Source organism: Microtus pennsylvanicus, chromosome 10, assembly GCF_037038515.1.
Source record: "Microtus pennsylvanicus isolate mMicPen1 chromosome 10, mMicPen1.hap1, whole genome shotgun sequence".
Classification (NCBI taxonomy): domain Eukaryota; kingdom Metazoa; phylum Chordata; class Mammalia; order Rodentia; family Cricetidae; genus Microtus; species Microtus pennsylvanicus.
Window position 1 is genome coordinate 32,117,919 of NC_134588.1, and position 27,422 is coordinate 32,145,340.

At 46.5% G+C, this 27,422-nt stretch overlaps 1 protein-coding gene across 4 annotated transcripts in view; it reads right to left on the reverse strand.

Moving 5' to 3' along the window:
• Nr5a2 (nuclear receptor subfamily 5 group A member 2) overlaps window positions 1–18,603 on the reverse strand; it is a 128,616-nt gene extending 110,013 nt beyond the window's left edge. Inside the window, exons 1-5 of one of the 4 annotated variants that reach the window (XM_075988116.1) lie at window positions 18,303–18,603; window positions 11,145–11,232; window positions 6,396–6,533; window positions 2,677–2,795; window positions 1,049–1,190 (exon numbers count right to left, since the gene is read on the reverse strand). In XM_075988116.1, the coding sequence (XP_075844231.1) occupies window positions 1,049–1,190; window positions 2,677–2,795; window positions 6,396–6,477 (343 nt within the window). In that variant the 5' untranslated portion in view covers window positions 6,478–6,533; window positions 11,145–11,232; window positions 18,303–18,603. Of the gene's footprint in view, window positions 1–1,048; window positions 1,191–2,676; window positions 2,796–6,395; window positions 6,534–7,135; window positions 7,225–9,801; window positions 9,891–11,144; window positions 11,233–18,302 lie in introns of those variants that run through there. The other 3 variants (XM_075988114.1, XM_075988115.1, XM_075988117.1) reach the window with 3 other exon arrangements.
• Between the last annotated feature and the right edge of the window lie 8,819 nt (window positions 18,604–27,422).

Consider the following 27,422-nt stretch of genomic DNA (forward strand, 5'->3'; position numbering starts at 1 on the left):
CCACTGTTTGGCAACTAAAGGGACTGATGATGAAATTAATAAGCCTCCATTATTTCCCTTCTCAATCTCCTCCTGAAAGTAGTCCCTGTGCTCACCAAAGTGGCTGCTCCTATTTGAACAAATTTGTTAGCAATTTGGCAGATTTACCCCCAAACACAACTCATTTAATTTTTTTTTTCAGGATATCTGCCAAGAGTAAGTTCTAGGTGACAGAAAACCTCCAAATAAACGTAGCTTGTGTCTCCTCAATCAAATGAAGTGCATCCTAGGCCAGTGCTGGTTCCCCGCCATGTTACGTTATTTGCAGTCTGTTTAATCTGTGGAAGGCCAGAAGGTCAAAGGCTGGAGAATAGCAGCAAGCCATAACAGTCATGAAGTCCAAATTATTTACAGCGGTCACATATTAACCCTGCCTGCCAAGCTGAACCCCACAGCACTTTAACAGTTCAGTGGGACTTTCTAAGGACCCTTCTCTTGGGCTCAATGCTACTGATTTAGGTCCATTGCCTTGCATGCTGTCTGCTTCCCGGCTGTTGAATTGTATAGCTGCAGTCATTACCTTTTCCTTTAAAAAAGAAATAGATGTATACCTTTCTGCTATTAAAAAATAAAAGTCCATATAAGAAATTCTTTTCACAATGTAAAATTAACTTTTCTCAAGAACTGTCAAATGAACAACAAGTATGACAAGCATACCAATTTTCTTTAAAAAAAAATACTAGGGCATCTTGATTTAGAAAGAATTAAGGTTTTATTTTTTTCATTTTATTTTTCAATTCTTTACAAATTAATTGCATTTTTTTCTTGGTAGAGTTGCTTCCCTCTTGATGACTTTTTGATATCATACTCCAAACTAAAAAGGAGAGCAGAACAACGTCTGTAATTCTCTTTTGTTCCCCAGTAGATGTTACCAGGTTTAAACAACAGACGAAACAAAAAAAAATATTTCCCATCATTCTCGATAGTGTTAAAAGGCTAGAAAAGGAATGCCCCCATGCTCCATGTTCTAAAGTCCATGTCCCGGGAGGCTTAATTGGCAGAGTCTTACCTTCTAGCTTCATTCCAACACTTAGACATTTCTGGAATCGACAGTAAGGACAACGTTTTCTCTGTGTCTTGTCAATTTGACAGTTCTGGTTTTCTATACATGTGTACCTTTTATTGTTCTGGACTGTTCGCTTAAAAAAACCCTACAAGACAGAGAAAACAGTGAGGCAAAACCTGCTTCTCCTATTATTGTGCTCTAAGGAAAACGCCAGAAAACCCTTTCAATGTGCCCGTGAGCCCTTATGTGGTTGATTCACATCACAGTAAGACCAGCCCTCCACAGCAGTGCTAGCCTCAGGGAACAGTTTTCTGGCCCCAGGATTATATTCCTGAAGAATTATGCCAATTTCATACCATTTCATTCCGATAGCCAGAAAAAAAATACACTCTATATTGACCAATTTTTTTTAAATCTGGTTTCCGATTAATTAACATTAATGTTTCAAACAGAGGTAAGACACAGAGCCCTGCATTGTTTTTTAGGTAATATCAAGCCATTTCAGTCACACACCATTGTAAAATGCCAGTGTTAGAATGAATAGCAAAATACCTCAGATCTTTTACAAATGTCAACACTCGGCAGTTAAAAGGAAAAGGACTTCAAGAGCAAAATGGGGAAATGCTCCTAATGCCAATGGAACCCATTCAAGGGTGGGAACTGAGCTTTAAAAATTCAGCTAATAGAAACACTCCGCACACATGCAGGGACACACGGACACACGCACAGCCCACGGCGCTGAACTGATGCCTGCCTTGTACTCCACGGGACTGCTCAGAGGTATAGTGTGTGGCTTCCATATAGAGTTGACACCTCATACCCTTGCTTATCTGACTGACCGCAAACGAACAATCTTATTTTGTTGTGGAAAGTGAAGGGGGGGGGGGGTTCATAGCAGCGGTTTAAATAAAGGCAGTTTTCTACTTCAAAGAGTATGTTGAGAAAAAATACAGAAAACTGAATTTATGGAACTATAAAAAACCTGACACAAATCCTTAAGATCTTGACAAGAGTAGTAATAAAGAATAGTGACCTTACGCAAAGTCCCTGCATTTAAATAAGTCACGTGATACACTTAAGAAAACTGTTCAATCAGAAACTAAAAATCTTAGTTTCGTGGTATCTTGATATAAATTCCAAAAGAGAAAAACAAAGGCTTTAAATTACATTTGGGATCCATCAGGATGAAACGATGCCGTTGGGAATTCAGATTTTCATGTCTTCTGGGCTAAGAAAAAGATTCCAAGTTGAGACAGAGATTACTCTGAAGTTAAAGTGTTCTTGGGATGCACTGTCACGTTTCAAGAACAATGTTTTAAATATATATAAATCAAGCACAATCAATATTTAGGACGTTAGAAATGAAGTCCTCTGATAGATGCATCATTGTGCCACAATAAACTAGTTCAAAGCCGCCAGACTGGCAAGTTTTCTGTAGAGCATAGGTATCTTTGCCTTTTGAACTAAGTCAAACATATTTTAAGTTACTGGTCTCCCTTTGGCCCCTCTCCCTCCATTTTTTTAGTTGAAAAAAAAAAGGAAACAGCTTAAGTTTAGCTTTGAAGGTTAATCCAGTGGTTTGTTTTCTGATCTGAACATTCTATTTTTTGGTAGCAGTAAAAAAAGCGAACCTTGCAGCTTTCACAGGTAAGGAGACCATAATGGTACCCGGACACTTTGTCTCCACACACAGGACAGAGCTCTTCGAGATCTTCGTCATAGGAGTAATTCACCATTTTAAATTGAGACACTGAAACAAAAAGAGAAATGTGCACACGTGCCCTATTAATTCCCAATATAGGCATTAAAGCTAGAAAAACAAAGGCGTTTTGGTGATTGATGACCAAATATCATCAGGAAAAATATAAAATGTTTACCCAACTGGCATTAAAGAGAACTACTTTTACACAATGAAAGGAAAACACCTCTGGGCATCAGTGAACATGCACTTCATGGTTTTTAAATTTAAAAATAATTCCAACTTTTTTGGTTAATATTTTAAACTGACCACTGTTCAACAAAAGCCAAAAACAGATCAGAATAGAAGCATTGAACCATACAAAGCAACAACCTTATATTGCTTTTAAGCCTCTAACATCCCCAAATGTCACCTTTGCCTAAGAGAGTAAAATCAGGCTTTAAGTAACTGACACACTCTTGAAGGAGTTGGCTCTAAGTATACCTCACTTTGCGAGGCTAGCAATGCTAATTTACACATGCTACTTGGAGAGCAATGAAGCCCCAGAAACCTGCTTCTCAGAAGCAAATCCCCCCCCCCCTTAACAACAGCCTGTGGCTCCCAAGGTTCAAGTCTGTTAGATTAACCAAAACATTCAGTTCCGTATTGACTGTAGTTCTGTTCTGGCCACTTTCATCTCCTCACGTTTGAAAATGTCCTGTGAAAATCAAAACAAGGAAGAGGAGAGGACACCCGGAAGGGGGGCAGAAACAGGCAAGGAAAAGAAACACACACGACGGTTTAGCAGAGTTCTAGAGCTTGGTAAGGAGCGTCACAAGTTTCCCATAAGCACTGCAAAGCATAAACACCTCCGAGATTGCCCGGTTGAACAGAAATCAGGCCAGGCATCCTGGCTCACTGTGGGGAGTACTATGGCTTGGGACACTAATCCACAGACGCCCCAGACACGTGAACGTCAGTGGCCAGCAGACCCCAAGGAACCATCAGATGAAACTGAAAAGCCACTTCGGTCAAGCCCCCACCCCAACTCCCAAACGGTTGGCCAACAGAGCAGGGGTGGGCCAACATCCAGGCAAGGGGCAGGTCTGAATAACCGGCCAGCACCAGTGCTCCCCGCACCCTCTTTAAACCCTCTGTGCACCGGGCTCTTGGGCCCCTTGCTCAACCCTCCTCTACCCAAAGGCGCACAAACTCCAAAGAGAGTTTGCTTTAAGTTAATCAGTGGCACGGCAAGGGGCGGGGCGGGGGAGGGGTACCCACAGCCTGGCAGAGGTTTCCTCAGATTTGTTTACTAAAAAGGAAATGGTGAAATAACCCCTACCCCCATAGCCAAATTACTATGCCTCTTTAATTATCAGGTGATATCCCTATTCTTTTAAATCAGTTTACTCCCCCCACACACACCCGAGTCTTGATGGAGTATCTGTTCACCGTAGACTTATTACTTAAGTTGGCCTGAGAGAAAGCAACAGTTTGCAAAGACCTCGGGAAGAGGCTCCAGCAAAGGCGGTCACTGGACTCGGGAACTTAGAAACAAGGGTTGCTGAGCGCTCCTCTCAGCAGCGTTGCCAGCCTGAATTCCAACTCTCAATGAGAGACAGCGCCACTCCAGGGAACCAGAACCTGGGGGTTTGGGAGAAGCTGCGGGTTGGGGAAATTTATTTACGAGGCTTTGCGAACTCATGACTTGTGTTCCAGGTACACCTGAGGGGGGAGGGCAGTGCTTTACCAGATGTGTGTTCTCTTCTGTCTCCCAAAGTAAATTCTAACTTCACATTTAAGAGTATCGTATTAGCGACAATTTATACTCTCCGTGCTCATCTGGGAGATGCCACATGGAAAAAAAAATGAGGTCCATCTTCCGGCAAAATCTAGGGTCTGAGTGGAGAGAGGTGCATCTGAGAGGCCAGGGCATTGTTTTGGGTTTTGTTTTGTTACTCACAGGATCCTCTGCGGCACCTGAATGAAGATTTGAACCAAATCCACCCAGGCAAAGAAATGCCTGGGAGCCCGGAGAGAGAACAACCGAGCCTTGAAAAGCTAGGTCCTCTGAGAATTTCCCTTAAATTGCATTCCCCATGTTGCCTGAGAATCTAGTGAGAGATCCTCTTTCTGGGTTCCCAGTCAAAGTGGAGGTGAGCTACCCTGTTGAGTGAAATCTACCGGCGCGGGTGCGCTCAGCTCAGACAGCAAAACACTGCTGAAGCCGCACCAGGCTTTTCCCACGCTGCTTTCAAACCCAGGGCCAAGCAACCTAGGGGTGATCTACTAGCGCCTTGCACAAAGGCAAGCTTGGAAGTTGGAGGCATGAAGGACCCTCTCAAATTAAAAAAAAAAAAGCTACTAGGGCATCGCTCTCTAGTCGTCCGTACACCCTGTATTTCGTTCTATTGCGCTGTTTTTCCTGCCTCCTCAAGCGCCTATCCCAAACGTATGCTCCGGGGCAGGAAGTAGCAAGAACCGGGTCCTCCTGCCGGGAGGAAATTTAGCAGGGCTGGAGGGCAGAGCGCAGGAAACCGGCCTGAGGCACTTCGGAGGAATCCCCAGGTGCACCTCTCTCGGCCAACAATGCTCTCAGCAGCAGCAGACACAAAAAGTTAGTCTGGGGGAATTTCTACAGCGCTGCTCAGGGACTTAGAGACCCCGAGAACACCCAAGATAACAGCCCACCCACATGCCTGACACCCCTTTACCCTGTGTGACTAGACAACCCTAGGTTTCCCTACCAGAGCACGCGGGAAAAGGGGGGGGGGCACACAGCCTACCCAGCCCCGAGCATTGCTCTCAACGCCTCTGACCGGTTCAAGTTCGCGCAGAAGGGCCGCAGGAAGCTTCGGGGATCACAAGCCGGCTGACCCGAACATCCTGAACTCTGGTAGGGGCGAAGATGGAAGAACCTTTCCTAGCATTGTTCCCATCCTGGCCCGTAGCTAAGATAAAAGTTCTGAAGAAAATACAGCAGATGAGATTGGATCTTTTTCTAATATCAACCATGAGCAGGGACGCCAACGGGACAGCAGTAGTCACAGCTGGGGGACAGACAAGGCGATGAGCTAATCCTGAGCACAACCTTGCATTTGGCACTCTGCTGGGCGGGAATGGAGTTGAGGTGTGCTTTTAAGTTATGCCAGCAGTTTTGGAGCTGCCCAAATCCTAGGCAGCTGCTGGATCCGGCTAGGCTTTCGGGGTGCTCACAGATTCTAACAACTGCTTTCCTGTGATCTTTTCTTGTATATACTTGGCTCTCCTAGTCAATCTTTTCCCTCTACACGGGAGCATTAAAGTGTGTGACAGTTCGAACCTAGAACCGGGGTGCCCAGTGAGAGATTCCGTTCCTCAGAAAGATTATCCCGTGCTACCCTTTAGCGTTAAGCTGTCCCAGCTCCAGTTGGCTCTGAGCTCGAAGTCTCTACTTAATTAGAAGTGGCCAGTTAGATATTGATGAGAAAGCACCGTCCGCCTAGTTCAAGTGCCATTAACTTTTATGCTTGCTCCTAAGGAGGAGGCCGACGCACAGCTCGGCAGCCTGTAGCAGGCTGAGACCTGCCAGCCGGGCTGCCCTGGTGTCCATGCCGCAGGAGGCTGAAGCCCGAAGGGTCAGCCCGAGGGTGGAAAAGCCGGGAGCTGGAACGCCGCACCGCAATTCCTTACCTTGCATGTTTTCCGGCATCTGCCCCTGTTCCCCATGCGATCGGGCCAGTCCTGGGGCTTCCGTCTCCACTTTGGGCAGCATGACAAGGCGGCAGCGGGCGGGAATGGGGTGTCGGTGTCGGTCCGGAAGCCCAGCACCTGGACACGGGCAGCACAGATTCAACTCCGGCAGGCAGAGAGAAGGGGTGACCAGCGTGCCCGCTCACCCACCCGGTTGCCGGAGCTGCCAGGCACCCGACTTCAGAGTCCTGTCCGGTCTCGCAGCTTCAGAGCTCTGTTCCTGAGCTGCGTGCAGGAGATCCCCGCTACCAAGCCACACTAAGAAGAGCGCGTCCTGCTGCCGGGAGTCTGCTCCGCGAAGGCGGAGGCAGCGACGGCCAGGGCGCTGCTGCCCGGGACAGCGATCTGTGCGCGCCGCGCTCCGGAGGGCAGCAGAGGCGGCCGCCAGCTGCTACTGCTGCAGCGGCTGAACGGCTCCAGGACTCCTTCCCCTCCTTGCACCCGCCCTCTGGCTCAGCATCGGCAGGGGTCTCTCTCTCTCTCTCTCTCTCTCTCTCTCTCTCTCTCTCTCTCTCTCTCTCTCTCTCTCTCTCTCTCTCTCTCTCTCTCTCTCTCTCCTCACTTCTCTCCCCACCTCTACTGTCCTCTCCTCTCTTCTCCGCCCCTTTCCCCTATCTTCTTCAGCTCTCAGTCTCTCTTGCTCGCTCGCTAACACTAATGTGGAGTTCTGAAGTTCCAACCTTCCACTCCCCTCCGGTCGAGAGCCGCCCTTTCCAGCCCCGAGGGTGACAGTGCCCGGAGGAAAGGGGAAGACCCGCAGGAGAAGAGAGGTAAGGGGGGTAGGGGGGGGACGGTGAGAGGTGAGACAGTGAATGGGGACGCAGGTTCCGGACTCAGGTCGGACACTAGTGGCTAGCCAATAAGGAAGCTCTGGCCTCGGTGCGTGCCCCAACCTCTTCACCCCGCCTTAATCTACTCCCACCTCACCGTGGCCTGGGGCGGGAGGGGTGGGTGGGGGATGTAAATGCTACTAGGTTTCTAGCTCTGGAGAAGCGACCTGTGTCTGAGCGAAGCAGCCAAGGCTGGGAAGGCTGAGAGGCCATTTAAAAGAGCTGAGGGGAGGCAAGGAGAAGGTTTGGGGTGTGGGAGTGTCGGTATTCCTCGCGTGAGTGTGAGGAAGAGGAGACCCGATAGGAGTGAAGTGCCCACTTAAAGCACCTAGAAAAGAAAAAGTATGTTGAATTTACAAATGGAGGGTGGTTGATCCCGCTATCAAGGTCCTCCTTGCGCACAGAAATCTGAGAGGCACGCCATGAGTGGCTGGGCCCTAAAGAACCCAAGGGCTAAGGCTCACTTTGGGGATAACTAAAGTCACTGAGATTTCTCTCACTTGCATAGACTTTGAGTAAATGACAGCCGCTCCTGCCTCCCCAGGCTGCTCTCCAGCCCAGCTCCCCGCTTACGAAAAACACTTCAATTGAGTCCAAGATTATCTTGGTGAAAGACTTCCTGATTTCAGTGAGCGCTGCGTTTCCACGCAGGATGGAGAGATCAGCCCCGGCTTTAAAGTCCCTTTGGTGGGGCTCATCTATGCGACGCCTCCAAGGCAGCATATTTTAAAGAAAAAGTTTAAAAGAACCATCTGTTATGCAAGCTCTTAAGCCACCAGTACAGCCACATCTTCAAAGTTTTCAGATCCCTTCCCAACAAGATGAAAAACATTCTCCCTAGCCTCCAAGACACGCGCAAAAAGCTCCACATATCCAGGGTCTGCCCTGCAACTAGGCAATTATCAGAGTCCACCCACAAGGGGGTGGATTTGAATCTCAAAAGATTTGAATTCATTCTATTTAAATAACATAGAGATTGTATCAACTGCCCAGTCTAGTAGTTAATGAATATGAAATTATTCCCATCATTGCTTACACTTTTATTTGAGATGGCTATCCACTGTTGGCTGGCAATTCAAATATATTGACTCTCTGAATTGATTTATATATATATATATATATATATATATATATATATATATATATATATTCAGAATCCAAATTGTTTAATTTTCAGTTTTTGCAGCATCTTTAGGGATCTTAGAAAACCAATGTGGCCCAAGCAAGTCCCTTCTAGCTACAAAACTTGAGGGGGACTGCCATTTAGTTTGCATGGGGGAGAGGGCTGAATTTGCTTGTATTAGTGATCATTAGGCTCAAGTTTTCATGTTAGTATCAAGTCACAATGTCAATACACTTTCACTATTGCCCGTTATTTAAGACATCACTTTGAATTACAGATACATATTCTTACATAGTTCAGAAAGGGAGCAAATCTCCAGGCTCAAATCATTACTCAGCGCCTGCCTTACTTTGGAGTTCAGGCAAACTTAAGAAACCAGTTTTATTTCAAAGTTTTTAAAACAGCCTCCACTCGCTGCCACTCTCAGAGATCTATTGGCCTTTGTTCATTATCTTTCTACCCACCAGCCAGGAAAGAATGCAGGGCTCCAGCTTGGTTTGCACTTTGGGGTACCAGAGGGGGCTCCCAGACTTTCAGGAAGCTGGAATAAAACTCTGGCAGACCCTTGTGATCTTATTGTGACAAAAGAAAAAAGAAAGCAAAAGAAGAAAAGGCAAGAAAAGAAAGAAAAAGAGAAAGAAAGATAGAAAGAAAGAAAGAAAGAAAGAAAGAAAGAAAGAAAGGAAAAAAGAAGCCAGAACCAGAAGCTGAGGCTGACCCAGTGAGGTGATCTTTGCGGTGGCGCTTCTGGGCCAGAAAGGACTTGCTTGGGCCAAGTTAGTGGCTTCCCCACCTCCAGCTCAATTTGTGGTCCACCCACTCCAGCACTTCTTCCAAAGACAGGGTGATGGGTGCCAAAGGTCAAAGGGGGCTTTCATATCTTCACACTGGTAGACTTTCCAAGAAAAAGCCTCACAAATGGGGGCGGGGGAGGACAGGGAATAAAGTATTGAAGACAAAGTTGAAAAGAATGTGGCCTTGGACATTAAAGTGCTTCTGGCCTTCCCTAGGTCTGAGCCTCTGTCGAGCAGCCAACTAAGTGCTTCTAACGGGTAGAGATCTGAAGAATGGAGAAATTGCCTTTCTGCCAGGTGTTGTACCTACCTCCCCATCTTTAATCCCAGCACTTGGGAGGCAGAGGCAGGAGGATCTCTGTTGAGTTCGGAGTTCAGCCTGGTCTATGGTCTCTATAGTTACTACCAGGTCACTCCGAGCTTCATAGTCAGTCTCTCTCTCTCTCTCTCTCTCTCTCTCTCTCTCTCTCTCTCTCTCTCTCTCTCTCTCTCTCTCTCTCACACACACACACACACACACAAACTAACACGCCCAACAGAATTTTCCTAGAAACCAAGGGGACTCTGACACCCACCACCTCCAGAGTAGAACGAGTTACCCAGAATCAGCCTCATTTCAGATGTCCAGGGTCTAAAACCAGCGCCGGCGGCGGTTTTCAAGGTGGGGAAATCTACAGGAGCTGGGTTTTGTCAGGTATGGGGGGAGTGGCCGAGCCTCACGCTGAAGGAGGGGTGAGGGAAATCAAGCTTCCCTGCTCCTTCCCAGCCCTCAGAGTGCTACCTCCCGATGCAGTCAACACTACCCCGAACGCACACTGGGTCCTTCACCCTACAATTCCGTTAGGTGGTAGCGACCCCGCTGAAGCAGGGGACCAGCTTGTTCTGTGACTTTGGCCGCGTTCAGCGGTCTCAAAGACTGTTCCCGAAGAAGCTGAGCTCAGGGTGTCCCCCTTCCACTACCTAGGATGGTTCAAGATGCCTGTGGCTTCAAATGAGGTTTAAGAGACTAAATGGCTGGAGGAGAGAAGGTAGATGGGATGAAAGAAAGTACATCAAGACCTCTGTGACCAAAATGCGGATGCTAGCCAAGGTTAACACGGTCCCCGGAATGCATCATAACCTGGGCCTCCGCAGGAGTTATCTTTTATCAAATGCCACTTAGCCTCTTTATGGAAGCCCAGGTAGGAATTTACCTCAGCCTTCTTGTGGCAGATACTTAAAGACAAGCTCCCCATAGCTACCGTAAGCGTTCCGAATTTCTCTGGCACTCCGGGGTCAACTTCTAGCAAACTTCTCCCTCCTCATCCCTCCCCCGCGCCTCCTCCTTTCCAGCAAGGGTAGTCTCCCGGGCTCGCCCTTCCCGGCTTTGACTTTGTCTTCAAGTGTTGATTGACGGTTGCAATTACAAAGGATGATAGCTCGGGGAGGCTCCCGCAGCCTTGGTGAGCGCGAGAAGCGCAGGCCTGGCATATTTTATCCAGCCTCGGCGTTCCGGGGCCGTGCGCGCCCCATTCACCCAGCTGGCTGGAGATGAGGAGGTCTCGCACTCCCCACCCACGAGGATGGAGCCGCGGGTTCTCCTCCGGTCCTCTCCCTTCCGAGGTCGCGCAGCTCAGTGGAGCGCACACGGAGAACAGCCTGCCCTTGACCTGACCTAAGTGCCCGTCCGCCCGGAGCGCCTACCCAACTCCAGGCTGCAGCAGAAAAAAAGTCAACATTTTCAGGACCAATTCAAATTTCCTGAGCTCTGCACAGAGTAGCAGACACCGCTTTCCCGGGCACCTGGGAAGACGAATCTTGGAGCGACCCGCCTAATTTAGCAACAAACTTACAAAACTTTATCCCCGTAAACAAAAGTCTAAGGCTTCCTCCGCAGTTCCCACTTTCTCTCCCTCTTTCTCTCTCTTCCTCTGGTGTTTTAAAAAGAAACAAGGAAAGTTACCTTTCTTGTGCTACGTATCTACGTATCATTTACTTCTCAGGCGAGGGAAGAATCCTAGGCTTTTGTGTTTTTTAAAAGTCTTCTTCACCTGGCCGCGACCGTCCAAGGAAAAAGAGAAACGAATTTATCAGCTCCTGAAGCTCGAACTTCCTTATTTTTCCCATTCCTCCCACTTGAAAAGCCCACCAGAAGCAGCAAAAGTCAGTTGAGCAAACACTGCATTTTGCCTGCGGGCTCTGGGGATTGAACTCCCAGGCTCACGCCCTCACCCGGAGCGCTTTGTTTTCAAAAGAACTGAGCTGCGTTTCAGCACAGCTGAAGGCTATGGAGTACCTTACAGTTCGTCGAAACTTTGCAAAACAAAACACAAGTTCGAACTGAGTCGCCTTCACCCTCCCCCTTTGAAAAATGTTTTTAAAACTCCCTTTGTGTTGCCTGTACCAAATAAGCAACTCAGGCCCGCAGCGGGGGTGGACATCCCGCCCCCTCCCTGGTGGAGGGGAGGGCAGGTAACCAGTCAGATTTTGGGCAAATCCACTGATTCACTATCCCTTGCGGAAGTGTTCTAATAAATACCCCCTCCAGGGCTTTACCGCGAGGAAAATGCAAACCCAAACAAATGTCATAGTAATCCCTACTTTCCTACCTCCAACCCCGACGCCTTCCCATCCTCGCCCTGAAAGAAAGGAAGGGCTTTTGGAGATTTTGACCTCCGTTTTCGGAATTTAAGGCTCTTTGTATTTAAAATGATGTCACTAGGCACTTTCTTCAACTCGGGGGGGGGGGGGGGGCAAGCGCGCCTCGCATCTTCAAAGGAGATCTGGTCTCCAAAGCTTTGGGTTGAGAAAAAGACCTGGGCTATGTGGACCAGACCAAACAACACTTGGAATTGACAAGGACAGTCAGCCAGCCGGCCCAAGAGGTCCGTGGTGAAATAAACTAGGCAACTGACGTTTCTCTCCTCCCTGCCTTGAGGACTAGAAACTGTCTTTTGGAGCAGGAGGCTAAGATACCAATTCATCTGTATCCGACTAGAGAAGAGAGATCCCGAGCCAAGAAGGATCCTTGGGGGAGTCCTGCTGCTTTCTCAGATGAGACCCTACTTTGAGACTACCTGGCCGGGCGGTGGCGCACGCCTTTAAGCCCAGCACTCAGGAGGCCAGAGACAGGCGGATCTCTTTGCCTTCGAGGCCAGCCTGGAAGTTCCAGGACAGGCTCCATTCAGAAGGATCCCTGGCTCAAAACACCAGAGAGACAGGAGAGAGGGAAGGAGAGACGGAGAGGCAGCAGGAAGAGAGAGAGAGATGCTACCTGACTCCAGATAAGACAGCCATTGGCATAGTGTACAGGGAATACAGAGAAGAGCAATTTAAACCCTTTGTCTAAAAAAGGTAGTGTGAAAAAAATCCAAGACTTATCCCTTGAGCACGGGCACCCAACTAGGGAGGGATAGTTTTGGAGGTGGGAGGTTAACAAAGGCTTCACAGTTGGGGGTGCGGAAATGGGGAGGTGACCCAGCAGTTAAGAACACTGCTTTTCCAGAGCACCCACATAGCATCTCACAGCCATCTGTAATTCCAGTCCCAGGGGGTCAGAGGCAGTCGTTTGGCATCAGGTACACATACACAGGAAGACATATAGGCAAAACACTCATATAAATACACATTTTAAAGGTACACAATTCAATTAAAGGTACACAATCCAAATGCTATTAATGCTCCTCTACACAGAAAGCATTTTTGTGTGTGTGTGCGAGATCAAAAGATGATGGGATGGACCTGGGGGTGCAGCTTAGTTGTTACAACACCTTCCTATCAATGTGCCATCCTCAGAATCGCAAAAGAAAGACTAAGGGTGTAGAGGCCAGCTGTGGCCAGACAGTAATCCCAAATTTAGGAGGCTGAAGAACAAGAATTGTCTAGCTTTTGAGGCTAGAATTCATTACCCACTGAGAACCTATCTCAAAACCTAGAGAACCAGAGTAGAAAGAGTGAACAAAACTTGAGGCAAAATCAGTAATGTCTTTTGCAGAGTTTCTGGTCTAGAAAACCTGGAAGGTTTTAAGAACTAGTAGTGGGTATGGCTGGATGTGGTGGTGCACGCCTTTGATCCTGGCACTTGGGAGGCAGATCTTTGTGAGTTCGAGACCAGCCTGGTCTACAATGTGAGTTCCACTAAGTACAGCCAAGGCTATTACACAGAAAACCCCTGTCTTGAAAAGAAGAAACTAGCAGTGGGTTGTTCTGTGTGTCCCTACAGAGGTCCTTTGAGGGGGTGATATTGAGCTGAGAGGGGGAAAGGCACTGTTCAGATTCTGAGCAAGGAATCCAGCACTGGAGTGATAGCACTGGATTTATCAAAGGTGTTTAAAAACTAAAACTGTAGCCAGGTGGTGGTGGTGGTGGCCCACACCACCAAAACAAAAACCAAAACAAAAAATAAGTAAATACAAGTGTCATTCATTATCATTTACTCCTCTCTCTCTCTCCTCTCTCTCTCTCTCTCTCTCTCTCTCTCTCTCTCTTGTCCAGGCTAGACTTGAACTCACAGACATCTACCTGCCTCCCGAGTGCTGGGATTAAAGGCGTGCGCCACCACTGCCCAGCAAGATTTTTTTCTAAATACAGTCACTTAAGTGACACGCCACCATCCTCATACTGACCCTGTAACTAGCATAGACACTGTGAATTTCCTTAGCTTATTAGGCATGCAGTGACCATGTGCACTGCCACAGTGCGCCATACAATAATAACCCTAGGCCAAGACCATCAATACTTCCTTCTCCTCTCCCTTTACCTCCATAGAGGTTATGGCCAATTTCTTCCTCATTTCACCCCTTTGAAGTCTACAGGGATCCAAATCTGATTCCCATTACAGGACTCAAAAGAATACTTATAAGCATCTTTTGGGATAGTCTGGCCAACTTCAAGTCATAGTCCCTGAATACCAGTGGAAGGAAGGGAGAGAGGGAGCAGATGGGAGATACTTCGCTGGGGTTCTATTTACAGCCCACTCTGCTGACATTCAGTGAGCTTTTGTAAAGCAAGCAAACTTTCAGAGTCTATAATTTAATTAGAAAATGGGCTTCACACAGTAACTGGCGCGGAAGACTGGAGCGCAGCATGCCGTGCTGTGGCTCTCTTTCCCCTAACTTCACCCAAGCTCCTCTTGGCCTAGGAATTGAAATAAGAAGGTACTCACCTTCTAGGACAACTAAAAATAGATCCAGCTAAGTTGTCCATCTTGTAGGGCTTGACACCATCTTATTTTTTTTTTTTTTTGGTTTTTCGAGACAGGGTTTCTCTGTAGCTTTGGAGCCTGTCCTGGAACTCCCTTTGTAGACCAGGCTGGCCTCGAACTCACAGAGATCCTCCTGCCTCTGCCTCCCAAGTGCTGGGATTAAAGGCGTGCGCCACCACCGCCCGGCGACACCATCCTTATTGATCATAACATTATTCCTAGATAAAATTGCTTGCCAGAAAGCTAAAGTTATTTGTAGTTTTAAAAGTTAGAGATCTTTGCTTATCAATCAAAACATAACCGAAAGACTATTTAAAAAAAAAAGAATAATACCACTTTTGGGTATATATCCAAAGGATGCTCAATCATGCCACAAGGACATGTGCTCAACCATGTTCATAGCCAGAACCTGGAAACAACTTAAATGTCCCTCAATCGAAGAATGGATAAGGAAAATGTGGTACATTTACATAATGGAGTACTACACAGCAGAAAAAATGACAGCTTGAATCTTGCAGGAAAATGGATGGAACTAGAAAACATTATTTTGAGTGAGGTAAACCAGACCCAGAAAGACAATTATCATATGTACTCACTCATAGGTGTTTTTAAAATATAAAGCAAAGAAAGCCAGCCTACAAAACACAATTCCAGAGAACTTAGACAACAATGCGGACACTAAGAGACTTACATAGATCTAATCTACATGGGAAGTAGAAAGTAGAGAAAGACAAAATCTCCTGAATAAATTGGGAACATGGGGACCTTGGGGGAGGATTGAAACGGGGAGGGGAGAGACAGCAAGGGGAGCAGAGAAAAATGTAGAGCTCAATAAATATCAATTTTTTAAAAAAGACATAGCATTGATCAACTTGTCTGGTGAGTTCAGATTATCTGGATTTCCCAGGCACAACCTCTAAAGATACTGTTGCTCATATCCCCCTACCGCATCCCACCCCAAGGACCTTGTCTCCTAACTCCTGAATTCCCTTGAAGCCAAATGAACCTCTCAGAGAAGTTTTCCTTCCAACAGGGTGAGGATCAATGAAGCATCAGGCAGGGAAATAGGTCCATATGGGGTTGGGATGATGGGTATTATCTAATAGACAAAAGTGTCTATCTGATGCCTGAGGAGTCTGTTCCTGAGGCTTTCTCTAGCTCAGCTCAAGTCCAAGACTGAACTCAAGATAACCCCAGCCCATGGGCCAGGTAGAGAGGTCAAATAAAGAACAAAGCATGGCCAAGTCTTTCCTTGCTTTCTGAGTTTGTGTTTCAAGTCTCAAAGATGTACAACTGAATTGAGCTTGGCATTGGAAACCCCATCTAGACTCTACTGTGGGCTGCATGCTGCTTGCCAACTCCTAACTACCCAAGCACAGCAGCTGCCCGAGGGTGGGGTAGCCGTTCTTCTCAGTCGACCTGCCCTGTGCAGTGAAAAAGATTCGTGGATAGGTCTAGGCTCCTTCAGGAGTGGGCTCAGCCTCTTCAGGTTCCTTCCTCACTGCCCTTTAGACAGCTCCACGCTGCCAAGACTCCCAGAGTAATCCTTGGTGACTAGATGCGCATTTGGGTGCCTATAGCTGTTGAGGCATGGCCCAAGAGAACGCCCTCCAAACCACTGTAATGCCAGGAGAAGTATGCCTAGATGGCCGCAATGACAAAGCAGGAAAGGTTCTCCCCGACCCCCATCCCCTCTCTTCTCCCTCCCTTTTTTGTCCTTCCTTTTTTCCTAACAGCCCCCCCCCCCCACGCCTCGCCCCCTGCCCAACTCCTTTGGGAAAATTTAGCGACATTTGTCCTTTTTGTATCTGGCAACCTGAAGGGCCTAGGCAAGCCTGGGGTTTGAGTGTAAGCTGGTCCAGGGCAGACAAGGCTCCTCCGGTACTATTCTGGGCTGCTAAGACCCCAGCAGCCCCTTGGAGGTCTGACCACCAGTTTTGGTTCCAACGCGCCTCAGTCCCAGCACAGCTTTTGAGCTGCTACTGCTGGTGCTGTGGGTGAAAAACAGCTCCTTTTCGACTGCGGTCTGCTCTCTGCTTGCTGCCTTCCCATCTTAAATATCCCTATGGAGTAGGGACCCCGCGGGGGTAGTACGTGTGTGGTCCCGAGCCCTCCTTCCCTGTCCCTGACAGCCCTGTGCGACGGAGCCCGGGTAGCCTTGCGCGGGTGCGAGCCTCGGGCGCGCGCTGTCTCGCCAGGGAGTCCGCACACCCGCTGCGTTCCCGCGTGAGTGCACTGCTAGAGGTGGCCTCAAAGTTTGCAAGCTCTGGTGCCCGGCTTTCCTGACGTCTGAAGAGCCACATGCTCTCTCTGGCACTCGCTTCCCAGTGTTTTCTTTTTCTTAAGTACAGAACGTTTCTTGGTGAACATTTCCTCAATTGATACTTTGGGGCGTAGCTGAACCATAAAAAAAAAAAAAAAGCCCGCAATCACTGCTTTAGGTGGAGTCAGCTGGCTGCCCCCAGGGAAGAGGACAAAACAGCCTGGGCTGAGGACCACTGATAGAGCAAGGACCTCGGAGAAGGGCTGACCCAGGCTCGGGTCCAGAGGGAGCCAAGGCGGGTCAGGTCACAGCCCACTAGAGATTGCTTCCCTTGCCTTTAATTTAGGATTAATTGAAGGTAATCATTGCGGCAAAATTACCAAACTTGGTACTCTACATAAATGTGTGTGTGTGCCCTTTTAAAAATGAGTCAGGCATGGTGGTTCACACCTAGAATTCCAGCTTTGTGGAGGGAGACAGGGCAGGTTCCTGGACATCCAAAGCTATTTAATACAACCCTCTCTGTCCAACAAGAAAACAAAACAACAAAACCCCAATCCCCAATCCTCCCACCCACTTCCCAAACAATGGCAAAACCCAAGATCCTTCACTTGTCTAGGTTTGTAGCACAGTGATAGAGGGCTTGCCTTTCTAGGCAAGGCACATGCCTTTAATCCCAGCACTTGGAAGACAGAGGCAGGTGGATCTCTGTGAGTTCGAGGCTGAGGCCAGCCTGGTCTACAGAGCGAGTTCCAAGACAGGTTCCAAAGTTACGCAGAGAAACCCTAACTCAAAAAACAAATAAAAAGAAAAAGAAGGAAGAAGGAAAGGAAGGAAGGAAGGAAGGAAGGAAGGAAGGAAGGAAGGAAGGAAGGAAGGGAAAAAAGTAAGTAAAAAGCAAGTGCCCGAAATCTAGGTTCCACTCGTCCCTGGGAGAACATGTGCCGATAAGAGCAAGTCACATTCCTAGTGCATCCCCACCTGAAATCCTTTAATAATAGTCTGGCTTTATTTCTCATGACTGACCTTTTTTCCCCTACAGTTTCACAGTGAATGAGACATCTCACTGTCCAGTACCTTGAAATGTCCCCATGCCGAGAAACTTCGTGGTAGGTCACTTAATCAATGGCCAATCAATGCCATCTGCTTGTTTCAAACTGATCAAAATTTCACTTATATGGTTGATTCTAAATGATCAGAAATTGTTAAGGCTGAAGTAGATGATCAAGAACTTTATTTCCTGCTGGGCAGTGCTGGTGCAAAACCTTTAATCCCAGCACTTGGGAGACAGAGGCAGGTGGATCTCTGTGAGTGTGAAGCCAACCTGGTCTACAAAGCAAGTTCCAGGATAACCAGGGCTACACAAAATAACCCTGTCTTGAAAAACAAAAGCAAACAAATAAAAATCCCTGTATATTCTAGCAGAGTTGACCTAATATAATGACATTCCCAAATACCGAACACAATAAATGATATTCATTGTGTTGAAATACTCATTCGCTTCATTGAACTTCAAGAAAAGTAAATGTACGATATATGTGTGGGCTTATTGTGTGCTTTTAATAATTACCATAGGAAAGGAGGTGCATTAAAACTCAAATCCATTAGTAGTAGCAAAAGCAGCCAGACGATAAAGAAAGTGGCTTCCTACTTACCAATAGCTGTAAATCCATGCTTAAGAAATTCTTGACAATCCCCAGTATCGGAACTAGCAGACATTCTTAGCGAGATTATTGGCAGTCCTTTGGTTTACAGCAGAAATCATGGAGCGTGAGAAAGATTGCAGCTTGTCATATTTTGTGACCTTGGGAAGGAAGCCTCAGACTACAGTAACCCTCATTCCCTTAGTGAAAGTTAAGAAAAAGGGGGGAAAAATCCAGAATTCAGAAAGGTCTGAGCCCATGTTCCCCTGGACTCTGTACTTTTTCCAGCATTAGTGACCTGCTGTAAACCATGTCTCCAGTTTCATGATGGTTCCTAATCAGAAGAAAAGGAAGCATTCCATAGGCTTTGACTGGTCATGTGACCCTGGGCAGGTTGATAAGAGGACCCTGTTATAAAGTGACAGCAAGAGAGATAAGAACTCTTGGCAGATAATGGCAAAGAAATGATTAACTCAGAAAAGGAGGGGTTCTCTGCAGCCCAGAGAGTGGAAAGTTGTAAATCTGAGGGGTCAGGAGATCACACTTAGTGGGTAAAACTCCCAAACTACCTTAAATTCACTAACTAAACCAGCCTGTCACATGCCCCTTTGATGTCACTGCTTCTCGTTGCGGAGGCGGACAGACAGGCCTCTTGTGACCTCTGCAAATACATTTTAGATGATAACATTGGCTGACATTAATTCCTGAAATGATGACTCCAGATATGATTGACACTTTGAAACTCTACAGGTAGCACTTCCAAGCTCCTGGCCATTTACTTATGATCTGATCAATTGACTTTAAAAAAAATCCTGTCTATTCATTAGATGAGAAATTAACTATCTTGTTTATATACTAGTCATGGGCTAGGGCCATTTCTTCCCCTTCATAAGGTAAAACTTACACCTTGAGATAAAATCTGGGCAAAACGATAAATGCATACTGTATTTTCACAAATAGTTCTGTATATAAGAATACGTATGTGTTCATTAGGGAGGGGTTCACTTGTGTGTGAAGGAGGCTGAAGGTACACTGTGTATACAAGTTTATGGACCCCAGAATATAACCTTGGGTTTTTTCCTTAGGTAATGTCCTCTTTGTTTTGTTGGATTTTGTATTGTTTTGTTTTTCTGAGACAGGGTCTCCCTGATTGACCTGCAACTTGCTATGTGGGTAGGTTGGCCTCAGACTCACAGTGATACACCTACATATCCCTCCAGAACACTGACATCAAAGGTGTGGGCCACCATGCCTGGCTGTAAACTTCTTTTATGAAAAAAAGAAGTACACATTTTAAAAATAAAAAATGGTTCTTGTTTTTCCATTGCATTTAGTCAAATTTCAGTCATGAAAAACGTGTGAGTTCTGGGACAACCAAAGCTCCAAGGTGAGAGTGTCTTCAACAGAACAAACAACACACACAAAAAGAAAGGAAAGAAACACAGTGTGGAGTGGTGGTTCTCCTCCTGTGAGTCTCTACCCCCTTGGGTAGCATGACAGTTTTACTGCGTCTCAGATATCCACACTGCCATCAGCAGCAGTAGCAAACTTACAATTATGAAGTAACAAAGAAAACAATGTTATGGTTGGAGAGGCCACAACAGGAGGAACTGTGATAAAGGGTGGCAGCATCAGGAGGGTCGAGAAGCCCTGGGCTAGGGGTCAAGCGATCTGGGGCCGAGGACCCTTCTATATGACCATTTTCTCTTTGCCTGTTACAAAAGGGCCGCTGGAGTTCCCACCGTCACTACTAGGGGCAAAGGGAGAGAAAAGAGAGAAGGGTCTTGGTCTCTGCAAGGACACTCCCTCGAGGTGGCTGAGGTGGCGTGCAAGCATGGAATTGCGCGTGTAGAGGCAGGGTGTACACACGCACTAGACATTTAGTTACAAGACAGCCAGGAAGAGGATCCCGTATTTTAATTTCTAATAATAGAGCATCTTTAAAGTTTTTTTAGTTTTATGTGTAGAAATGTTTTGCCTGCAAAAACCAAAAGGTGTGTGTCTGGTGCCCAAGGAAATTAGAAGAGGACTTTGGATCCCCTGCAACAAGAGTTACAGATGGTTGTGAGCCACCATGTGGGTGCTAGAAATCCAACCTGGGCCTTCTGGAAGAACAGTCAGTGGTCTTAACTGCTGAGCCATCTCTCCAGTCCCCAAAGCACAAATTTTTTAAAAAAATCATAATGTGGAGGCTTGTCATTTCTTTTTTGTTATTTTCTTTGAACAATCAAACAACAGCATGACACACCAGAAATCTCCTGTGTATATGTTAAAGGACACAGTGCTCTGCGAAGCGGCTGTTTTCTTCCAAAGTATTTAGGAAAGTTGTTGGTGGTGGTGGTGGTAGTGGTGGAGGTGCACACATTTAATCCCAGCACTCAGGAGGCAGAGGCAGGCGGATCTCTGTGAGTTCGAGACTAGCCTGGTCTACAGAGCTAGTTCCAGGACAGGCTCCAAAGCTACAGAGAAACCCTGTCTCGAAAAACTAAGAAAGCATAACTATGGCCAGGCAGGTTGTGACGGTGCATGACTTTATAAAGAATTCTGGAGCTGGGTGGTGGTGGCGCACGCCTTTAATCCCAGCACTCGGGAAACCAAAAAAAAAAAAAAAAAAGAATTCTGGGTGTTTTTTTTTAAAACAGGGTTTCTCTGTAGCTTTGGAGCCTGTTCCTGGTACTAGCTCTTTTTGTTGTTTTTGTTTTGTCGCCTCCCCCACCCCCTCCCCGCCAGTGCTGGGATTAAAGGCGTGCACCACCACTGCCCGCGGTGCATGCCTTTAATCCCAGCTACTGGGAGACAGACACAGGCAGATCTCGAGTTCAGGGCATCCTGGTCTACAGAGTGAGTTCTAGACAGCCAGAGCTATACAGGGAAACAAACAACAAACCAAAACAAACAACAAGAAAGAAAACATAACTATTTTTTTTCTTGTATTATTTGTTGTATTAGTGGTTTGTGTGTGGTGGGTGTAGCTTAGAGGTAGAGGTCAAAGGATATCTTTTGGGTGTCGGTCCTCTCCTACTGTGTAGGATCAGACTCTGTAGACAGAGACTGCACTTTTGTTTCCCAGCCACCTAGATCCAAATAATCACACAGAAACTATTTCAATTACAACACTATTTGGCAAACAGCTCAGGCATATTCCTAACTTGCTCTTACATCTTAAATTAACTCATTTCTATTCATCTATGTCTCGCCACAAGGCTGTGGATTACCGGTAAGGTTCTGGTATCTTTCTTCTTCGGCAGCTACATGGCATCGCTCGGATTCCACCTATTCTCTCTATATATCTCTGTTCAAATTTCCCATCTGACTTACTCTGCTAAACCAAAAAAAACAGCTTTATTCATTAACCAGTAAAAACAACACATATATAGAAGGGCATCAGGGCTTCAGGTGCTTTTACCTGCGGAGCCATCTTGCTGAACCCTAGACAACATAACGGGTCTAGTAGTTTGATGCAACTTAAAGAGACTTGCGGGATGGGGTGGGGAGATTGAAATGACTTCCGTCAGTCACTCTTTCCTCCTAGGACACTAGACACAAAGCTCCAGGAGATGTCCTATGGGTGGAAATTTTCCCAAGCGTTCTGAGAATCCAGGCTCTTTCTGGAGTTTACGGAATTCATCAGCAATGGAAGCCAAGATTTTAGCTACAAAGCTTACCACCCCTAGTCATGATTGTTTTTCTCCTTCTTTTCATTTTTTAGATTTATTTATATGTTTATTGATGTGTTGCCTGCATGTATGTCTGTGTGATGGCGTCAGAGACTGGAGTTAAAGACAGTTGTGAGTTGCCATGTGATTGCTGAGAACTGAACCTAGGTCCTCTGGAAGAGCAGCCAGTGTTCTTAACAACTGCGCCATCTCTCCAGCCTTGTCATAATTATGTTTAAATGTATCTCCTGGAATGGTGACTCACAACTATAATCCTAGAACCTGGGATGCAGATGTAGGAGGATTGTCATGAGTTTGAGGCCTGTCTGGGCTACATATGAATCTCATATCTACCAGGTATACATAGTAATACCCTATATCAAATAAATAAACAGCAACAGACCCCCCCGCAAAAAAAAAACAACCCAAGCACCTCCCAACCTTAGGGGTTCCTTATCAGTTAGTTAGAAGACTGACTGATTTCTGGATGAAGTACCATTCTTTTGTCTTTGAAGCAGTAAACGTTTTTTTAAAAAAAACAAAAATTTAAAAATCCAAGAATACTTGGAGTTTGTGAGGTCCTAGGCCTAGCAAGAAGTGACAGGTGAAGCTGGGCAGTGGTGGTGGACATCTTTAATTCCCTTTAAATCCAGCACTTGGGAGGCAGAGGCAGGCAGATCTTAGTGAGTTTAAGGTCAGCCTGGTCTATCTACAAAGTAAGTTCCAGGAGAGCCAGGACTGTTACATAAAAAAAAAAAAAAATTCTGTCTTGAAAAACAAACAAACAAGCTGGGCGATGGTGGTGCACACCTTTAATCCCAGCACTCGGGAGGCAGAGGCAGGCGGATTTCTGGGAGTTCGAGACCAACCTGGTCTACAGAGCTAGTTCCAGGACAGGCTCCAAAGCCACAGAGAAACCCTGTCTCGAAAAACCAAAAAAGAAAAACAAACAAACAAAGTGACAGATGGATAGAGTAGTGGGCACACTTCTTTCCTTAATGAACACATCAAAACCCAGGTAGTTCTGTTGTTTAAATCAGAATGCCAATGATGCTGAAGTCCCAGTTTTAATTTCTATGAAGACAAAGGTCTCACAAGGGAAAAATTTACAATATTTGTGAGATCAAGGGACACCATTAGCTCTGGCTGGGAAGAGAGGTCGGTGTTTATGCCTATGGTGTGGCCTGTCAACAGGGAAGGGACCTTTTTAAAATGGTGACGGTACAGTGGCATGCAGCGCCTGTAAGCCACTGCCTGGTTTCATGTGAATTTTTGAAATGTGTTTTGCTCCATCAGGAGTTTGGAAGAGAATCTTTATCCAGGTAACTAAAGCACATGTATGTACGCTTCCCAGTCTTCCTTGCTCTAAGCTATGCACATTACATAGTACCCCTCTTAAACTAGCTTTTAAATGGGTATAAGTGTACATGTAATTTTTGCCTCGGCATATGAACATTTGTTGAGACACAATTTCACACGACAGTTGCTAGAATGTTTGTCTCGTATGCATGACGCTGCTGGCACACACCTGGAATCCTAGATCTTAGGAGGCAGAAGGAGTTCAGAGTCATCCATCAGGGACACATCCATCAGTGAGTTTAAAACAGAAGGAGCACCTGGATGGAGGTGGGTGGTCCTTGGACTTCCCACAGGGCAGGGAACTCTATGGGCTGACAAGGGAGGGGAACTTGATTGGGGGGGGAAATGGGAGGCGGTGGCGGGGAAGAGACAGAAATCTTTAATAAATAAACGAAAAAAAAAAGAACTGGATTTCTCAAATAAAAAAAAAAAACAGAAGGAGCTAGGGAAAAACTACATTCAACACATCACAGGACAGACCCAGCAATTATTGGTCTCAAGGTTTGTATTGTAGAATTTATCATGTTTTCCTCTGTGTTCTTGGTTCTGCTTTCTGTAGTATTTCCACCTCCCACACCTCCTCCACCCCCGACCCCCCCACCCCCGGCGCCATTTCAGTTGAGATGCTGGAACAGGGTACCCAACATGCTGCACGGGGAGAGACATCAGGTGGTAGGAAAAGAGGGACTGACCCTTCCTCCTGCGCTTCTTCAAGGTAGGCTGTCAGGTTTGGAAGGCTTAGGATCTGGGTGAACTCTGGACGGCGGAATTAAGAGTGGCCATGGCTGTGACTGTGGCTCAGACAGGTGTTGAAGATATCGTGGTTAGGAATCCATGTGATCCTATGAAGGTGAGCTTTAGTTGTTACCTATGCATGGAAAGGAAGCAGTTTGAAACTGGGTAGCTCACATCAGCTAAGCGAACAGTTAGCCCTGGTCAGAGAAGCATCCGGGCAAAGACTGTTCCTCTGAGCTTTAAGTCCTGTATCCCCACAATCAACGCATCTCGTGCTGTTTGTATTAACACTGTGTCGGGTCTCATCTACCTAAGTTTTTATTTAAATAGATGGTTTGTATCACCTTTTGTCCAGTGCTGGGGATCAAACCCGTGACCATGCACATGCTAGGCAAATGTTCCACCACTGAGCTACACTGCAGCCCATAAATAAATGGGGATTTCAAAATACTTGTTTGCATGTGTGTGTGCTGCGTCCTAAACCCCCATGGATGCCAGGCAAACACTATACTATTCGGCTACAGCCCCAATCTGATTGTCTTTTTTTAAAAGACATGTAGCCCAGGTTGTCTTCCAGGTGGATGTATAGCCAAAGCTAGTTTTGAACTTCTGCTCCCCTTGCCTCCACTCCTCCCGCAAGTGCAAGAATGACTGGCTTATCTGACCTTTATTTTTATTTTGGAGTAGGGTCTTACTAAGTTGTCTAGGATGGGTTTGAACTCACTGTGGAGCCCAGGCCTTGAACTTCCTATCCTCCCATCTTAGCTTCCAGAGTTGGTGGGATTATGGTATATGGCTACAAAATAAGACTGTGGTTGAGACCAAATACCTACTCTCTGACCTGAGAAGGGCCATCTACTTCTCCAGGCGTGTTCATGTACGTGACACTTTGGAACATGGTGTGTTTCTCCCACCCCTGCCCTCGTTCTGCAGACTTAAGCTTGGGTGTAGCATCCACTCACTGACCAGCATTGGCTTTCAGGTCCCATCAACATACTGACTGTGGCTTTAATTCCCTTTCAAGCCATGTGGTCTGGGTAGACACATGCAACCCCTCTGAGCATTCCACATGGTGAGACCCTGCTGGCAGAAAGCTGGTCAAGTAGCAGGGTGGACAACTGGTTGGTATTCGGGCTCAGGAAGAACTCTCTGCTCTGCTTCTTCCTGGGGCAAAGTAATGCTTGACTTCCTGGGTTTTGTTTGTTTTTTGTTTTATAAGATTCATCTTTTTGTTTGTTTGTTTGTTTGTTTTTTCAAGATTGGGTTTCTCTGTAGCTTTGGAGCTTGTTCTGGAACTATCTTTTGTAGGCCAGGCTGGTCTGAACTGCCTCTGCCTCCCGAGTGCTGGGATTAAAGATGTGCATCACCCCTGCCTGGCAGATTTATCTATTTTTATTTTATGTACATTGATGTTTTGCCTGCGAGTACATCTGTGTGAGGGTGCCAGATTCCTTGGAATTGGAATTACAGACAATTGTGAGCCACCATGTGGGGGCTAAGAATTGAACCCAGGTCCTATGGAACAGCAGCCAAGTGCTGTTAATCACTGAACCATTTCTCCAGCTTGGCATCTTCGGCAGAGACGGGTCTTAATGGAATTTTGGAGACTACAGGCTTTGCTTTGTTCCTGACCGCGACCCTAAGCAGTCACCACTACTGTATATTACTGTGTGCCCTGTAGAAGCTTCGTGGGGTTCAACAGCATCATTGGTGATTTGTTCTGTTTTTTTTTTCCTTTTTGCTCATGGCTAATAGAACATACAACAGAGAAGAAGTCAGGATCCCTGTTGTGCCACCGACCTCTGACTAACGGGTGATTTTTGGAAGGGTTTGGAAAAGGCTGACTAATGACAGCATCACTGGAGGGTTGCCTACAGCTGCCACCAGAGCTCTGCTAAATGCACTTCACCCGCTTTCCTATGAAACTTCCTGGCATTCTGCGGCAACATATTAATGAGTTACCTTGGTCCTTTGAAGCTTATCTCTCGGGCTAATTTAGCAGAAATAGGAACCGGGTACCTTGTGAGAAAGGAACACATTTTTCTGAGAGACTGAACGATACTTCTGTCGTTCACACGTGGCTCAAGTAACAGGTGCTTAGCATTCAGCCTCAACCACCGTCAACAAGCAGCCTACCTGTGACTCTGGGGGGCAAACACAAAATACTTTACGGCCTCTCGATTTTGGAACTGTCTTTCTCAACCAAGGGGCAGTCTCACCCTTTCTCCTGGGCGAATGTGGGCATCTTCTGTATCAACATTCGGATTTAAACACCTTGCTCGCCTTCTGAACTCATCAACACCGCCACTTACCGTGACTCACCTTTACAAGAATACACGTTTATAATGGTGACTCTATTTGCTAACCGATTTCAGAGAGGATTTGTAAATGATTGACAGATAACTAATGACTCCAAGGCATCCCTGCCAAAATCCAAAAGGCACTCCACGATGTCATCTGAACCCATATTGCACGAGGATGTTAAAGATCAGTTAATCAGTTACAGTCACTGTAAACTTCCTGAGTGCATGCTTCCAGGACTATGGAGGCATATCTACGATGGGCTGTTATCCTCGTAAAATTAGACTTACAGTGAACAACCTGCAAGACCATGCCAGCAAGTCCCTTTAAGAATGTGACTTATCGGGGGTCAGGAAGAACAAGCATCCAATGTCACCCATTCAAATAGACTACCCCAGGCACCAGGAGCTTCGCAGACAGGTTAGAAGCAGGGAGTCGCTCAGTTCCTGCCAACTGGTTGCTTAGTTGTTCATCTTCTCCAGGAACCCCTTGCTGATTCCATACAGGCTAAGGTTGGCATGGTGTTTTTGTCTTTCTCAGTGTTTCTCCCTTAAGCACTGGCACAGTATGTAAAGTGGTGGGCTTGTGGGTTCGAGCGAGAAGTGACTCAGTAAAGATTTTCCACTCGTTCCTATAGTACCTGTGGGAAATGGAGCAGCTGGCTGCAAAGATAATGGCTTTTCTTCGGTACTGTTCCGAATAGGTAAATATGACTCGTTTCTTACGGAACTAATCATTAAACAGAGCCCTAGTCAGTCTTTTGGAAATCAAAATGCTGGAGATTTCCCCTCCACAGGCTGTGCTGTGTTCCACTTGTTTTCACACCCGCTGCCAGCGCCTTATTCAGAGGAACTGAAACAAACCCCCTCCTGCTTTGTTTCTGCTTTAGGTTCACTTAAAACATTTAAGCAGATCAGGGTGTGGCGGTGTGTGCCTTCAATCCAGGCACTTGGGAGGCAGAGGCCGGTGGGTCTCTGAGTTTGAGGGCAACCCGGTGTACAGAGTGAGTTCCAGGACAACCAGGTCTACAGAGAGAAAGCCTGTCTTGAAAAAAACCAGAACCTTGCTCGTGCTCTCTCTC